The sequence below is a fragment of the Tachypleus tridentatus genome, chromosome 6 (genome assembly GCF_004210375.1).
Source record: "Tachypleus tridentatus isolate NWPU-2018 chromosome 6, ASM421037v1, whole genome shotgun sequence".
Lineage (NCBI taxonomy): Eukaryota > Metazoa > Arthropoda > Merostomata > Xiphosura > Limulidae > Tachypleus > Tachypleus tridentatus.
In genome coordinates this window covers 150,426,081-150,444,403 of record NC_134830.1, presented here as the reverse complement: position 1 = coordinate 150,444,403, position 18,323 = coordinate 150,426,081, and the positions used below count along the sequence as shown (strand labels likewise).

The following is an 18,323-nucleotide window of genomic DNA, read 5'->3' as shown; positions in this document are numbered from 1 at the left end:
TCACACACTGCTAACTACCATGAGACAAAAACAATGGTCGTTACAGGGCACTAGAGTGAAACACCTAAAACAGTATCCTGAACAGATGTACAAGATAACCGTTATCAGATATCGAAGACGATCCATAAGCTAACCAAGACGATCCAACAAGATAACCACTAGGCAATGCTTTCATTACACCATTAAGTATATTACCATACATAATACAGATTTCACAAACACGAGTGTGTAACATCTTCCAACGTTGTGCTTGTCTATGGCGTACACGGAAAGTTTTTCAACTGATATATTAAAGCTCAGACCATAGCGACACATGTATTAAAACAGATGTATAAACTACCAAGGAAAACCTTTTTACACAGTGACTATTTATTACTCATTGTAATAAACTGTAAAGCTGAAAACTTGCACATCTTTTAGTTTTTAGTGATTCAAGTCTAGGCGCATTCTCTTGTATATTTCTATATTTAGTGTCCTAACAAAGAAACACCGCAGGCTATTATAAAGCAAATTCAATAGTCAACGCTTTGTTAACATCGATCGATAGAAAAAGACTGGTATAGTTCTCAGGAAATCGTTGTATAACATATTTGCGAGTTTTCTTTTCCTCACTAAAACAAATGTAATTTGAACGAACAAAGAATCCGAGAATGGCTTACGTGCTGGTCTAATCTATTACACGATTTGCTACGTCCTCTGCAGTAGTTTACAGTTTCGCCAAATCATAACTCTTTTAGCAATGCTTGAGAAAGAAAATCAAAGTACGATACGTCTACATGTAGTGGTGGAATCCATACAACTTTAAAGGATTTAATATAAAAGGTTTTACGCTAAATCATACAAAGTACTAAATAACTCAGCCACTTTACGATTGGTTCTTCAGTGCCTTGCTTTGTTAACGACACAGGTTTGTTTCTTTGGGACTGGCAATATGCACAAGTGAATGATATCCGATAAAGGTGAACTGCATACGCACTTGCTTCGTACAATTATTTGCAAATGCGTTTTCTAATGCAAAAAAAAAACGCGCATATATACAAAATAGAAGTTTCAAATTTTTTGTACATTCTTTACGATAAACGTTGTAACAATTAAAAACAACTTTTCATAATGAGGCATACCTGTGAACCCTACCGATATCAAAGGTCTAAACTACGTCGATAATTTAGAGTTAGACAAATTATTAGAAAAACTGTAGTAATATTTAAAACAACTTTCTTTCCAAACATCCTACCTTTTTTAAAAAAATTGTATTTTACACCTTGCTTATTTTATATACCAGTCTACCATATGCTTGCTATCTTCACTGCAAAGCTTATGAAAAGTGCGCATTTCGGTTTACCAATCGCTGACAAATTTGTCCCGACAGACACCAACGAAATCTTCTTACAATATATACTACGAAGATATTTAAACAAAGCGAAACTAAAAAGTTACTCCGGACAACAAATTCAGTTTGTTGTTAAAATACGAGAACAAAATGTGTTTATATCTAACTCACTCTTTACAACAATTTTGTTTAGGCTTAAAAAAAAACTCCCGCCCAAAACTTAGGGTAATCAAACATTGCAAATTGGCCTACTAATACTCAGTACAGTACACGCATGTGCAGATTGAAAAACGTAAGCGTGTTTTAATAGATACATATCTATTCTAAGATACGCACACATACATTATCACATCTTGGACGTGCGTGTATTAATCCAAAGATTTATTACTGTTACTAGGGGCAGAAATATGTCTCTTGGTGACTGTTTATGCAGAAAAATGAACGTTACAAATAAATACCTTGCAGAGATACAAGTTGTTCTATTGTTGTCCTTGAAGTTTTGTTATGGGTGATACAAGTAGATACCCCATCGCCTTCTTATCACTCTGAACCTTGATTCTTAAAGTTATGGACGCCTTCTTAAACTAGTCTGGTTCTTTATAGTTTATACAATGTACTTAAATTGTTTGATTTGACATTAAAGTTTTCTAAACTGTTGGTGATATACTAAGCCTATCGATTTACTTAGACAATTTTTAAATAACGTAATAATCAAATACTAAGCATGCGCAATAGATTCACTAAGAGACGAGTTCATGCTATATAATTTATACGAGATGATCACAGGACCGACTGTAATGGTAAAGTAGGGTTAGCGTTGGTTATATGTCACGACCCGAAGGTCTCTCGTCATGTATATATTATATTCTCGACGACTGAGGTTAAGGAGGCAGTCTCTGCGACCCACTTCTACGGCCCTGTAAAAACATTTTAACAAACTCATAACAAAACTTACCAATCATACCCAAGTGTCTTATTCGTTTCAAATCTCCCCACTTCCTTTCCCCCATGGACATGTGCCCCCTCCAATAGTACGCCTATTTTAACAATATTTTCCTTTTCTCTGTCAGCACCAAATCGCTAATCGATCCCAGCGTGAGGCCACCAGCCGAAACCATGATGTCATACAACCACCTTGCGCCCGTGTATTAAAATATTTCTTAAATGTTTAACTGCAGAGGGCAGCACAAGATAGGCAAGAGAGAACACCTGCGATAGTTAGTATAATACAATACGACAAGTGGTGGGCACATCGCTAGATAGTTTTAAGTTTTTTCGCTTCCGTATTCGTCTTTCACCGAGTTATGAATGCCATAAAAGAAATTTACTAACAATATATATATATATATAAATAACGGAAAGTGTACGATTTTATACATTGCTTAGAAGAATTATAAATGGATAAAGAAATAGATTTTGAAAATGTTAACTGGGGTTCTACTTGAAAACAAAGACTTGAAAAATTATTTTCGTTTACTTCTTATCACGAAGCAATCATCACGGGGATATAATTTTGCATCGTGTATGTTTGATTATCCATAACAAATAAATAGCTGAGGAAATTAATTCGAATACTATTTATCTTGACAAACATGGTTCATAGCACTCGATTTTCCGTGTTAAAAGAGTTGAAACTAATTTAGGTTAATTGCTGTATTTGTAGCTCAGACGCCAAGCGTATTTTCCCGACTAACAGGTAAAACCATGTTTAAAAATACTGAGCACACACGTGTTTAAAATGTGGCCCAAATGTTAAGATATGACAAATATAATAAAATTCTATATTTGATAAACGAGTGCAATGTTAGTTTAGCGTTCAAAATAAAAATGTGAAATAATGTACGTTTCTATGACAACATTTAACTTCTATATAGTTTGGTTTTACCGTCAATCACTTTTCTTTTTTAGCATGAAAACCCATTAGCTAACTCACTTCGAGTGCGCGTTTGTTTACACGGATTACGGAAGACATTTATTAGAGCGGAAGTTTTTTATGAAACTTTGACTAAGACGATTATAAACAAGAAGCTTTCATCTTACAAACCCCCTTTTCGAGGTTAGTTTGATATTTTTGGGACAGACGTCTTGCAAGATGTTCAGGACCAAATAGGTGATTATTTAAATAATCAAAAAATTGTTACAAACGCTATCTAGTTAGGTAATTTACAACAGGTGGCGCAACTACCAATTCGCGCTTCGCTAATAAGATGACTGTATCGCATTCTAAACGTTAAATGAAAATTCCTACGAAAAATGTTACACTATTTATTTATTTTCTACATTCGGTAATGACAAACGTGTATTGTAAAACGAAACTTAAAAAAGGTAAAATTAGCCAATGTAAAGATAAGTTAAAATCAAACAAACCACACTTATGTTAAACATACGATCCACAAAGGCAGAGATATAACTTCATATAGTTAGAGGGGCAGCCGATAAAGGGCATACCTCCGCTACGCAGAGTTGATCATATTTGGTTCCAATAAATATTAAAATATGTCTGTTGTTATCAACGGACATACGGATTTTAGACATGACAGTTAGGAATAATATTATATATACGTTCATCAAAATCAAGTCATTTTCAACTGAGGCACAGACAAAAACAGTGTGAAAAATCCGTCTCCATATTAACAGATAAGAATGTTTTGGATTTTCGTGACCTTGCTGTTACTTTGATCCTCCAAAACTAGTAACTTCTAAGTTGAGTCGTAATCCAAATGTATACCAAGTTTCGTCAAAATCCATTAAGCTGTTTTACAGAGATCTTGCTGCCAGGTACACACAGTCGCGAAAACATAAGTTAGTCCACCTCTAGTGGCATAGATAATGATTTTTTAAGCTCAAAGATGCACGGTGTGCTACCCAGAGCATTCAATCCATAATTGTAGCTTTATACCACACACTTACTTCAAGTAATCGGGAGTCTATAACATAAAACAGTTTAGTTCTCAGTTGAGACGTTGATTCGAGGGGTGAATTAAAAGATAAGATTAGCTCATTAACAAAATATACAGAACCTTAGATGAAAAAAAAAAAACTGAAACCAGCAGCTCTGAAGAAACGTACTCTATACCGAAATGCACGCGACCATATAATAAACATTTACTGCTTTGTCCAAAATCCTAGGATTTTCCCCTAATGCTTCAAACAACTTACCCACGAATACGGTGACAATTACCAGAAGTTTCATTAAGTTTCCATCAGTTGAAAGAAATAAGAAACCGACGAATTAAAACACTTTTGTACTTTCCAAAATTTCATGGACAACGTTAACTGGACGTTCCTTTAAAACCAACAATTATTTCAACATCTTTAACGATTCTTACGAAAACAAAACGAGTTAACAAATCACTAGCTTTCCATCGAGATATAGGCGGAGCTAATGGCACGAAATCCCTCTGTTACTATAGAGATACTACAATCTTAAGCACAGGAAGTCGTCAGTATAATCACTATTCAGTTAAGGAAACAACATCTTCAAAGTTATTTAAGTAGCTACCTTGCTGAAGTTGAGATCAACATTAGTAAATACAGTAATCTCATCACCACATATCACGTCACTTGGAGACCATCAATATTCAGTGTTTGTAACCCAATAGTTTGTCAGGATGTATCAAATACTAACACCGAAAACTGAAACGTCAGAACTAACTGAGCAGCCACTTCGAAGGTAAACCCACAAAGAACACGGGAGTTAGAAATAAGCTATAACGTTGGAAGTATCCATTAACATTAAGAACTTTTAAAGTGTTTATTCGTTGGTTCTTACACTGAACTTGAACTATGACCTAATAACAGTTAGGTGACTTTGTAACAAAACAATTACACTTTTATTGTTCTAAATGTTAAAATTCATCGAAATAAAGGTCATGGAATTTTTTTTTTTTTTTTAAAGAGACGGGGTGTAGACTGATAAAGGTGTTTTTGAGCTAAGGTATTATGGGAAACATAAAGGTTTGCTTATCTGATGAAATCACTGAGCAGTGGTGAGCACATCGTGAGATCACTAACCATTAGATAACGTCAGATGTTGAAGAATCAGTTGTTGCCTCGTGAAACCACTGCACACGTAAAAATCAGATGCTGAAGAATAGGTAGGAGCATTGTGAGGTCACTGACCATACTATAAGTATCCATCTGGTGCTGAAAAATTCGTAGGAGTATTGTAAGGTCACTGACCAAACCATAAATATCCATCTAGTGCTGAAAAATTCGTAGGAGTATTGTAAGGTCACTGACCATACCATAAATATCCATCTGGTGCTGAAAATTTCGTAGATGTATTGTGAGGTCACTGACCATACCATAAATATCCATCTGGTGCTAAAAATTTCGTAGATGTATTGTGAGGTCACTGACCATACCATAAATATCCATCTGGTGCTAAAAATTTCGTAAAAGTATTGTGAGGTCACCGACCATACCATAAATATCCATCTGGTGCTGAAATTTGGTAGGAGTATTGTGAGGTCACCATCCATAACATAAATATCCATCTGATGCTGAACATTTGGTAGGAGTATTTTGAGGTCACCATCCATACCATAAATATCCATCTGGTGCTGAACAACTGGTAGGAGTATTGTGAGGGCACCGATCATACCATAAATACCCATCTGGTGCTGAACAACTGGAAGGAGTATTGTGAGGGCACCGATCATACCATAAATACCCATCTGGTGCTGAAAAACTGGTAGGAGTATTGTGAGGGCACCGATCATACCATAAATACCCATCTGGTGCTGAAAAACTGGTAGGAGTATTGTGAGGTCACCGATCATACCATAAATATCCATCTGGTGCTGAACAACTGGTAGGAGTATTGTGAGGTCACCGATCATACCATAAATATCCATCTGGTGCTGAACAACTGGAAGGAGTATTGTGAGGTCACCGATCATACCATAAATATCCATCTGGTGCTGAAAAATTGGAAGGAATATTGTGAGGTCACCGATCATACCATAAATACCCATCTGGTGCTGAAAAAGAAGGTAGGAGTTAAATCATTGTGAGGTCACCGATCATACCATAAATATCCATCTGGTGCTGAAAAACTGGTAAGAGTATTGTGAGGTCACCGATCATACCATAAATACCCATCTGGTGCTGAAAAATTGGTAGGAGTATTGCGAGGTCACTGACCATACCATAAATACCCATCTGGTGCTGAAAACTGGTACAAGGATCATACCATAAATACCCATCTGGTGCTGAAAAATTGGTAGGAGTATTGCGAGGTCACTGACCATACCATAAATATCCATCTGGTGCTGAACAACTGGAAGGAGTATTGTGAGATCACTGACCATACTATAAATATCCATCTGGTGCTGAAAATTTGGTAGGAATATTGTGAAGTCACCATCCATACCATTTGTATCCATCTGATGCTGATAACTCACCAGTCATTACATCATGTTAAATCACTTAAATCTTCATAGATCACTCAGCCACATGATAAGAAAAGGATGTTAAGTCTTACATAGCTGTTTTTGTCAGCCACATCATGAATACACTGAATAAGCAAATAAGAGGATGTATAGCTTACTCAGCCATGTGATGAAGACACAAGGATGTTAAGCCTTCATAGATCACTCAGCCACATGATGAAGACACGAGGACGTTAAGCCTTCATAGATCACTCAGTCAGCCACATCATGAATACACGAGGACGTTAAGTCTTCATAGCTCACTCAGTCAGTCAGCCACATCATGAATACACGAGGGGCGTTAAGTCTTCATAGCTCACTCAGTAAGTCAGCCACATCATGAATACACGAGGATGTTAAGTCTTCATAGCTCACTCAGTAAGTCAGCCACATCATGAAGAAACGAGGACGTTAAGTCTTCATAGCTCACTCAGTAAGTCAGCCACATCATGAAGAAACGAGGACGTTAAGTCTTCATAGCTCACTCAGTAAGTCAGCCACATCATGAAGAAACGAGGACGTTAAGTCTTCATAGCTCACTCAGTCAGCCACATCATGAAGAAACGAGGACGTTAAGTCTTCATAGCTCACTCAGTCAGCCACATCATGAAGAAACGAGGACGTTAAGTCTTCATAGCTCACTCAGTAAGTCAGCCACATCATGAATACACGAGGACGTTAAGTCTTCATAGCTCACTCAGTCAGCCACATCATGAATACACGAGGACGTTAAGTCTTCATAGCTCACTCAGTAAGTCAGCCACATCATGAATACACGAGGACGTTAAGTCTTCATAGCTCACTCAGTCAGCCACATCATGAAGAAACGAGGACGTTAAGTCTTCATAGCTCACTCAGTCAGTCAGCCACATCATGAATACACAAGGACGTTAAATCTTCATAGATCACTCAGCCACATGATGAAGACACGAGGATGTTAAGTCTTAATAGCTCACTCAGTCAGCCACATCATGAATACACGAGGACGTTAAGTCTTCATAGCTCACTCAGTCAGCCACATCATGAATACACGAGGACGTTAAGTCTTCATAACTCACTCAGTCAGCCACATCATGAATACACGAGGACGTTAAGTCTTCATAGCTCACTCAGTAAGTCAGCCACATCATGAATACACGAGGATGTTAAGTCTTCATAGCTCACTCAGTAAGTCAGCCACATCATGAATACACGAGGACGTTAAGTCTTCATAGCTCACTCAGTAAGTCAGCCACATCATGAAGAAACGAGGACGTTAAGTCTTCATAGCTCACTCAGTAAGTCAGCCACATCATGAAGAAACGAGGACGTTAAGTCTTCATAGCTCACTCAGTAAGTCAGCCACATCATGAAGAAACGAGGACGTTAAGTCTTCATAGCTCACTCAGTCAGCCACATCATGAATACACGAGGACGTTAAGTCTTCATAGCTCACTCAGTAAGTCAGCCACATCATGAATACACGAGGACGTTAAGTCTTCATAGCTCACTCAGTAAGTCAGCCACATCATGAATACACGAGGACGTTAAGTCTTCATAGCTCATTCAGTAAGTCAGCCACATCATGAATACACGAGGACGTTAAGTCTTCATAGCTCACTCAGTCAGTCAGCCACATCATGAATACACGAGGACGTTAAGTCTTCATGAAAACCTAGAACAAGCAAGTTCCAGGTGACATTTCTTTAAGTATGAGCCAAGGTCAGGAGATGATCCATGTCAAATCACAATTCTTCAATGAACTACCATCAGTTTTTTATTTCTTATTTGTTTTGTGTTAGTTAATGTTCTCCAGATAACTGTCTTCACAAAACAGGCAAATTTTTTCATCTAAAGATTTCCTTAGAAATTACACTTTTATTTAATTATTAGTTAATTATTAATATGATTAAAGTTGTGTGTGATGAATATTAACTACTATTTTATATTCATCTTCTCTCAAACTCTTAAAACACTTGAGATATCACAGGTTTGGAATTAGTTTTTGGAATTTCGCACAAAGCTACTCGAGGGCTATCTGTGCTAGCCGTCCCTAATTTTGTAGTGTAAGACTAGAGGGAAGGCAGTTAGTCGTCACCACCCACCGCCAACTCTTGGGCTACTTTTTTACCAACGAATAGTGGGATTGACCGTAACATTATAATGCCCCCACGGCTGGGAGGGCGAGCATGTTTGGCGCAACGCCAAATATTATATATAATTTTATATACAGATTATTTAACATTTAACTTTCAAATTACTGATTACATACCTCTCACTACCAATGGGATTGAAGGTTATCTTGTACAAAAACACCCAAATACTTGATAAAATCTACACAAAATACATACTTGACACCAGCAGGATACACTGCAGCATACACAACATTTGTTTTTACACTTTATGTTACTAGAGGTCATATAATAAGTAAAATTACAGCCTCACAAGTAATATGATGTACAATTAATTCAGAAAAAACTGTTTCAAGAAATTAAATTATTCTAGGGTTAAACAGTATAAGGAAAATAAGAATTCTATAACTGAAATGTGAAGTACATGCCACATAAAAAACTAGCTAAAAGTGAAATGAAAACCTAATGTTGCATGTCAAACACGAAGCAATAAAACAAACCACTTTACAAAACCGAAAGACATGTTTCATCAAAAATAAACTACATTTCCAGCTTTATGTGCATATAGATACATTTAAGTAATAGAAATTTTAAAATTTTAGACAATTTTTCAGGCTGTTAACTATTTAACAGTGGTTAACATCTCTTGGGAACAGACTGAAAGAAAGAAGGCTGAAGATACTTTAAATGAAAAGAAAGCAACGAATAATTTACACATGTTTACCCAACTACAGAAAATTAGTACTGCTTTGAAAAACAAGATGACCTGAAAGAACAACTGGTTCTTTGTTTCAACGACTACTCCTTAAAACAACTGTTCAAATCAGTTTTTAACATGAAAGCACAATCTGATAGAAATGTATTGTTTAAACCTTCGATCTAAAAGAAAACTTATAAAAAATGTTAATGGTCAAGGATTGGTTGAGTTATCCGTGTACTTACTGATATGAAACATTCTGCTTCAGATTTCGAGCTATATTGGTGTTTTTTTTAAACAGGTTCTTATCTAAGGCTAGTACTTACATAGCATCTGTAGGTGTACTTGAAACACGTAATCTGATAATTCTCGTGTTTGTTCAAGAGTTTACACACAAGGAAAACTACAAGAAACACATATACAAGTTTTTTAGAACAATACCACCATCACTACTTATAATATAGAATCACAAATGTTCTAACTATCAAATGTCTTACTAGCTAACTCTAATAAACTGTTTAACTTCTCTAAGTTTATTAGATATTGTTAAGGGGTTTAGTGTTGTATGTTTGAAAAGCATGTACAGGCATATTGATCATTCACAACTTATACAAGAACAGCTAAAAATGGGTCAGATTATTATAAGATACATTTACCTAACTTTAAGTTTGTGTCCATTGTTACTTTTGTAGCATAATATAAATTATAAAACTGTACACTGCTCCCTCTCAGCCAATCACATTAAGTTACACACCTATTTACACTGAATATGTAGTTTTTGATTAAATGCTCAAATAATCACTGGTGCCAAAATTTTTAGACCAAATTATATTTTCCTCTAATCTATAACAAGGCACCCCACATTTCTTCCAACTAACATCTTATAAAATCACAACACTTTCTACACTGCACACACTTTTAGCTGCTTGAACCCACTTTCCACAGATGCCACATTCACACACTAGCATAATAGTTTAGTCATCACACAGGAAACACTCTTCTATTACCAGACATAACATCCCTTGCTAACAGGGCTCAAAGTTAGCCACAAATCCTTTAAAGTATGTGGCTCTTAAGTTTTGTAAATCAAAAGTATTACAAAAGAAGGAATGTTCGAAACATGGAAAGTATGTAGTTAAATGTTGGTAGAAAATTTGGTTTTCAGTGTGCGTTTCAATGGGATCTTAAAAAAATATATATTACTTGTATATTTTACTTTTGTTCCACTTAGAATGTCACCACAGGAAGAAAAACAGAAAATCACACACAAAAACAAAGTTTTTCTTAGCCTTCACCAACATCTGTTGTTTTCACTGTTGCTCTTTCAGTCAGTCTTTTGAACATAAACAGCACCACCAAAGAGCTCAAACAAACACCACCCACCTCCACCCTTGACCGTGTAACCACATTTATAAACACCCCACTACTTTCTCGTTTTTAGGCAATTTAACCTATCTCTCCGTCACCTATAAACAATGATTACATTGATTAGTGACATATAAACCTGTCAATTAATAAAAATTATAATTAAATCTATTAATCAAAATTATTGTTTTTGATTATTCCAACAACAGATTAATCAAAATTCCAACTGCCATGAAAAGAATCAGTTCCTTCAATTTAACATTTCTAGTTATTAACATTTTTTATTATTCCAACTATCAAATAAGCAGAACTAGGAATTCTGATCATTACTATTATTAATTATTCAAATTATCCAAGCAACTTAAATACTGCCACTAAATGTACTCCCCAATTTTTGTTACAATGAAGCCATGAAGGCTAGCTACCATAGTCATTAGTTTTGAACTACTGACCAGAGAGAAGGCAACTTGCTGAAAGTAACCAATGACAGCTCTTGTTTGTTTGTACAGGGAAACACAAGATGGTTTCAATAACTCAGTATTAATCAATTAAAACAATTAATAATATTAATTTCCCAGCTCTAACTATAATAAACATTTAATGCAACTATGATTACAAAATTCATCCTTCAACAGAGAACTGGAATTACATCTTTGTTTTCAGGCTTCATCTGTTTTTAGATCCTGTAGGATTTTATTAATATCACGAGATTCCATATGATTATTAGTAATAAATGTTAATAAATTCATCACGACTATTGAAGGGCCACTGCTGATGACTAACTGACTGGAAGGTAAGAAACACAGACGGGAAGCGAAGACTCACGGAAACTCTCAGGTTATAGAAATAGTTGCTTACTCTACAACTTTTTAAAATTTGTTACAGACTAAACGTTTTTTACGTTATCATCTTAATTTCATTTAAAAACACTTTACACTTGTGCATACCGTGTGTGAAGCATGTTGTATTCCTGTCAATTACCAACTAATAAGCCACACCATAATTTAACTTGGGAAAAACACACTTTAAGATGTTACACCACTCTTTCATAAGACAGTCCAAAACATTCTTTCATAGTTTTTCACATTTGGTGTATTAGTGCAATTAAGATGGACCACTTTAATTCATTAAACCAGGAAATTAAAGATATCATAAAGGGTGGTCCAAACTCTTTCAGTGTTAGAGACAACATTAACTGTAATCTTTTGATTCTCGCCTGACAAAGATGGTAGTAAGGCTTGAAATATACAAGTTATAAATATGAGAAGGGCCTGGCATGGCCATACGTGTTAAGGCGTGCGACTCGTAATCTGAGGGTCGCGGGTTCGCATCCCCATCGGGCAAAACATGCTCGCCCTTTCAGCCGTGGGGGCATTATAATGTTACAGTCAATTCCACTATTCGTTGGTAAAAGAATAGCCCAAGAGTTGGCGGTGGGTGGTGATGACTAGCTGCCTTCCCTCTAGTCTTACACTGCTAAATTAGGGACGGCTAGCACAGATAGCCCTCGTGTAGCTTTGTGCGAAATTCAAAAACAAACAAACAAAATATGAGAAACTTACTGTTAGCTATTTCTTATTTGGTATAAACAATTGTATTTAACTGTCCATTTTTGGAACAAATTATCAAATTCATCTTAATAGTTTTAATAAATTTATCACCTAGATTGAGTTTGTTTCTTGTTTATGACACTGACTCTACTGAAAACCTGTACTACTAAACTGAAATCAAATGAAACCTGCTATAACATTTCCAATAAATTATTTATTTGCCAAGGTCTTCCTTTAAAGTAACTATGTGTAGTGCAGTAAAATAATGAAGGACCTTTAAAGTAACTATATGTAGTGCAGTAAAATAATGAAGGACCTTTAAAGTAACTATGTGTAGTGCAGTAAAATAATGAAGGACCTTTAAAGTAACTATGTGTAGTGCAGTAAAATAATGAAAAACCTTTAAAGTAACTATATGTAGTGCAGTAAAATAATGAAGGACCTTTAAAGTAACTATGTGTAGTGCAGTAAAATAATGAAGGACCTTTAAAGTAACTATATGTAGTGCAGTAAAATAATGAAGGACCTTTAAAGTAACTGTGTAGTGCAGTAAAATAATGAAGGACCTTTAAAGTAACTATGTGTAGTGCAGTAAAATAATGAAGGACCTTTAAAGTAACTATGTGTAGTGCAGTAAAATAATGAAAAACCTTTAAAGTAACTATATGTAGTGCAGTAAAATAATGAAGGACCTTTAAAGTAACTATGTGTAGTGCAGTAAAATAATAAAGGACCTTTAAAGTAACTATGTGTAGTGCAGTAAAATAATGAAGGACCTTTAAAGTAACTATATGTAGTGCAGTAAAATAATGAAGGACCTTTAAAGTAACTATGTGTAGTGCAGTAAAATAATGAAGGACCTTTAAAGTAACTATGTGTAGTGCAGTAAAATAATGAAAAACCTTTAAAGTAACTATATGTAGTGCAGTAAAATAATGAAGGACCTTTAAAGTAACTATGTGTAGTGCAGTAAAATAATGAAAGACCTTTAAAGTAACTATATGTAGTGCAGTAAAATAATGAAGGACCTTTAAAGTAACTGTGTAGTGCAGTAAAATAATGAAAAACCTTTAAAGTAACTATGTGTAGTGCAGTAAAATAATGAAGGACCTTTAAAGTAACTATGTGTAGTGCAGTAAAATCATGAAGGACCTTTAAAGTAACTATGTGTAGTGCAGTAAAATAATGAAGGACCTTTAAAGTAACTATGTGTAGTGCAGTAAAATAATGAAGGACCTTTAAAGTAACTATATGTAGTGCAGTAAAATAATGAAGGACCTTTAAAGTAACTATGTGTAGTGCAGTAAAATAATGAAGGACCTTTAAAGTAACTATGTGTAGTGCAGTAAAATAATAAAGGACCTTTAAAGTAACTATATGTAGTGCAGTAAAATAATGAAGGACCTTTAAAGTAACTGTGTAGTGCAGTAAAATAATGAAGGACCTTTAAAGTAACTATATGTAGTGCAGTAAAATAATAAAGGACCTTTAAAGTAACTATGTGTAGTGCAGTAAAATCATGAAGGACCTATAAAGTAACTATGTGTAGTGCAGTAAAATAATGAAGGACCTTTAAAGTAACTATGTGTAGTGCAGTAAAATAATGAAGGACCTTTAAAGTAACTATGTGTAGTGCAGTAAAATAATGAAGGACCTTTAAAGTAACTATGTGTAGTGCAGTAAAATAATGAAGGACCTTTAAAGTAACTATGTGTAGTGCAGTAAAATAATGAAGGACCTTTAAAGTAACTATGTGTAGTGCAGTAAAATAATGAAGGACCTTTAAAGTAACTATGTGTTGTGCAGTAAAATAATGAAGGACCTTTAAAGTAACTATGTGTAGTGCAGTAAAATAATGAAGGACCTTTAAAGTAACTATGTGTAGTGCAGTAAAATAATGAAGGACCTTTAAAGTAACTATGTGTAGTGCAGTAAAATAATGAAGGACCTTTAAAGTAACTATGTGTAGTGCAGTAAAATAATGAAGGATATAACAGCCTTTCATAACTGCTTAAGTTAATCAGAAACCATTTTCATAGATAATATATATATTACAGCTTCAAACTTTAAATAATAATAGCAAAAAATAATTTAACTACTACAACTAACTTACAGAAAATAAATACTGGTATGTTAAATGAAACCTGACTTCAATATATATGTAAAAATGGCTCATTTGGGTTGAGAAATTTTTTTTATGTAGAGAAACGAACAACAAAGGTCAAAACGTTGTTCACTCCTCTATGTAAAACATTTTCTCAACCCAAACGAGCTGTTTTTACATATATATTTTTCTCTACAAGTGGGTTTTCTCAATATCACCGAAACCAGACTTCATATCATAAATTATCTACCACCACAAAACTTCTGTTGATTAAATTTCATTCAACAATGACTGTTTGACTTAAGTTTTATACCATTTATGGCGAAAACTCATTCAGCTTTTAACTTAGTGTTTTATTATAACAAATACAATAATTTCATTAAAAATAACACACTAGCTAGTTCTGACAGGGAATTTAAATTTTCTTCCAAAAATGTTAACTCTGTAACCATAATTATTTTATTTATTCTAGTATGTTCCACATACTTGAATGACATCTTATTAGAAAGGAGTGGATAGCTGGATCAGTAACTATGAGAATGGCCAAACAGCCTGCCAAATATGGAACAAAAGGGCAGTAGAAACAGGACATATACAAGGTGAATACTGGGGCCCAAATTAGCTCTTGACAGCCATACTTTATTTTTTAAGGTTTAAATGATTTAAAAAAATAACAGGTAATGAACAAATAACAAAAATATACAATGCAGATATAACTTTAGTTCAACAATTTTACCAACATCTAATATATTTTTATGTAGTTTTTTGTCAAAGAACGTATCATGCTTCTAGGTTGATTCTCTTAGTAATTTAGGATATATTAATGTGTTAATGTCCCAGTTTGAAATTATAATATTTAAAGTATTACATACTTTAATTCAATTATTAAAAAACACAGTTTAATACACTTAAGACAAACAAACACACACGTCTATAGTAACTTTGTTAACACTACCAATTTTATAACGTATGATTATATTACGTCATACAAAATGAAGAACACACACGGAAGATAATTTATATTCTGTTTAACATTAGAGCTATGTTAATATGTGACATATCTTAACCACAATCTGAGGATAAATTATATGTTTTATATACTTAAGTTTTAGTGAAGTTAGACAGTACAGTAATATAACTGTAAACGTTTATTAAAATTACCAATAATAAACACGAATTCTTAACTTTGGCTTTATTATTATATTGTCGTACTTTGACTCAAAGTTTGAAGCTGCCGTTGAATGAATAATTCAATACGAAGTCACAAATCAGTGAATCAGGTTGAAGAAATAATAACATAAGTCATTATATTACCATTTCCGGAAGACAATTTTGCTAAGACTTCTACAGTTGCTTGAGGATCGCTATTACTTCTGTGTCGGCGATGTCCAAAATTTGGTCCTACTTTTGATAAACTCCCACCGTTTTCAGATAAAGACATTATAATAAACTTTGTATTTGCTACAAAACTACATCTTACACTTTTCGGAAGTACACGAGTTTTCAAAATATTGCCGTTAGAGGGCAAATACAGACAAATGTCTAAGATAAACGCGAATACATAAATATATATATCAGTTTTGTTAGCATTTTTGTGAAGATTTTTACGTAATATTAATGTTACTTTAGTCATTTAAATATAAATTTGCAATAACACTACGTTATCAATTAGGTTGGATTTCTTGTATTATGCATAATCAAAGTAAACGAAAGGCCCGAAAAAGTTTAAAATGTACATTTCAATTAAATTCTGTGCATTTTATTGTAAAGGACACTTATTTATTAGCCATCGAGTAGCTTTGTACGAAATTCAAAACAAACCACTTATTTATTTTTAAAAAGTTTCATAACTGAGAACAAAATAGTTTCAAAAGGAATTTTAAAACGCCTCAACGAATCGTCCATAACTGAATGCACGCATTCTTTTTTAAGTGAACTTTAGGGTCTTATATCTTTCACAAGTTGGTATTAGAAAACTGTATTTAGATATCAAAACGAACAAAATACTTAATACAACAATTTAAAGGAGATGTTTGGCTACTAGCACAATCTTTATAACTGTTTAAAAAAGAAAAGAAGCCTTGAATAGATAAAAAATACTTTAAAAAGAAACATTTCTCCAGAGTGTTACTAAGCGCTATCTGTAACTGGTTAAAGATTTTAACAGGTTACTTGATAACTAACTAAAGATATAAAGAAAACTAAAGATTGGTAAAATTATGATTACATCTTAAAATACTGGAGATGAAATACCTCCATATTGTGGCCAAGTTGTTTATTTGGTAAGAAAGAAGAAAACGTCTAATATTTCTGTAAGCCATTATGACAAAACATCGATTTCGTATAATTCGGTTGACTTTTGACATTAAAATTAAAATTCCAATTCAAAGCAAATAAAAGGAAAATAGATATATGTTTGATCTTGTATTCTTCAATTTAGAAACATATTTTCGTCTAAATATTATAATTCTACGATCTATTTTATTTCCTCTTGTAAGACGAGATAATAATGGCCAACAACAGTGTTAATGACCTCTATCGGACAATTCCTAACACACATTGACGAATAAGTACAACCAGATTTACACGAATCTATTAATAATTACACAGAAGAACAAATGTTGTTTTTCATATTATACCGATACAGTTGATTATCCTGGAAATTTTACATATCTGAAGAATTATTTAGGATAGGAATTCTTCTGTTTTTTTTATGCAAGAACTGAACACACATCTAAATCATTTATCAATGCCATAGAACATGAATTTAGTAAGTTTTATTTCCCTCTTTAATCTTAGTTTATTGACAGTATAGGTTAAAATCCATAATAAAAAGTACGTATTTAATTTCTATTAAATATTTTCATGATGAAGGTTTTTCTTTACTGTGTTAGCTCAGCGTGTGATCTTGGGACTGACATAAGTCTCCTTAGCTGACCAAATCAAGCTAGGTTTTATTAGAATTGTGACGACAAATATCTCTAACTGTTCTAATCAAATAAGTAAAAACAGCATATCCATTTGCCTATATTCATCATTTGGTTAATTGCTAATTTCTTATCTCTGTGTATTGCTTGTTTTGATCGAAAGATAATGGTAATATATGTATCAAGCATCAAATTAATAGCAGTAGACTAGTTTTTACTAATAATCAATCAATGAGTATATGTCCTCCGACTCTTTTCAGGTACTTTAGCTGTCAAGATGGTTTGTTTGTTGGTTTTGAATTTGCGCAAAGCTACACGAAAGCTATTTGTGTTAGCCGTCCTTAATTTAGCACTGTAAAAATAGAGGGAAAGCAGCTAGTCATCATTACCCACTGCCAATGCTTGGGCTACTCTTTTGCCAACGATTAGTGGGATTGACCGTCACATTATAACGCCCACACGGCTAAAAGGACTAGCATATTTGGTGCGACGGGGATTTGAACCCATGACCCTCAGAGTACGAATCGAGTGCCTTAACCATGTGGCCATATCGAGCTACTTTGTTAACATGGAAGCAAATAGTTCAATCTTGCTTTTTTTACCAAATAGACGCAGTCAGAGAAAATAGAAAGAGTGTAGCGCTCTCTGTTGACAAAAATATAAAAGTAAATTAATTTTTATGTTTATTTATTCCATGGTAATATATCTAATAATATACATTAAGTATCATAAACGTACAAATTAGTGAAATAAAAACAATAATCAATTAAGGAAAATGTATCGCATGTTTATCAAATGCCACTA

General features: G+C 33.9%; 1 protein-coding gene across 1 annotated transcript in view; it reads right to left on the bottom strand.

Annotated features, from left to right (window-relative positions):
* LOC143251780 (uncharacterized) overlaps positions 1 to 16,111 on the bottom strand; it is a 66,427-nt gene extending 50,316 nt beyond the window's left edge. The window contains exon 1 of the mRNA XM_076503024.1: positions 15,907 to 16,111. Within this exon, the coding sequence (XP_076359139.1) occupies positions 15,907 to 16,033 (127 nt within the window). The 5' untranslated portion in view covers positions 16,034 to 16,111. The remainder of the gene's footprint in view (positions 1 to 15,906) is intronic.
* Positions 16,112 to 18,323: the final 2,212 nt, after the last annotated feature.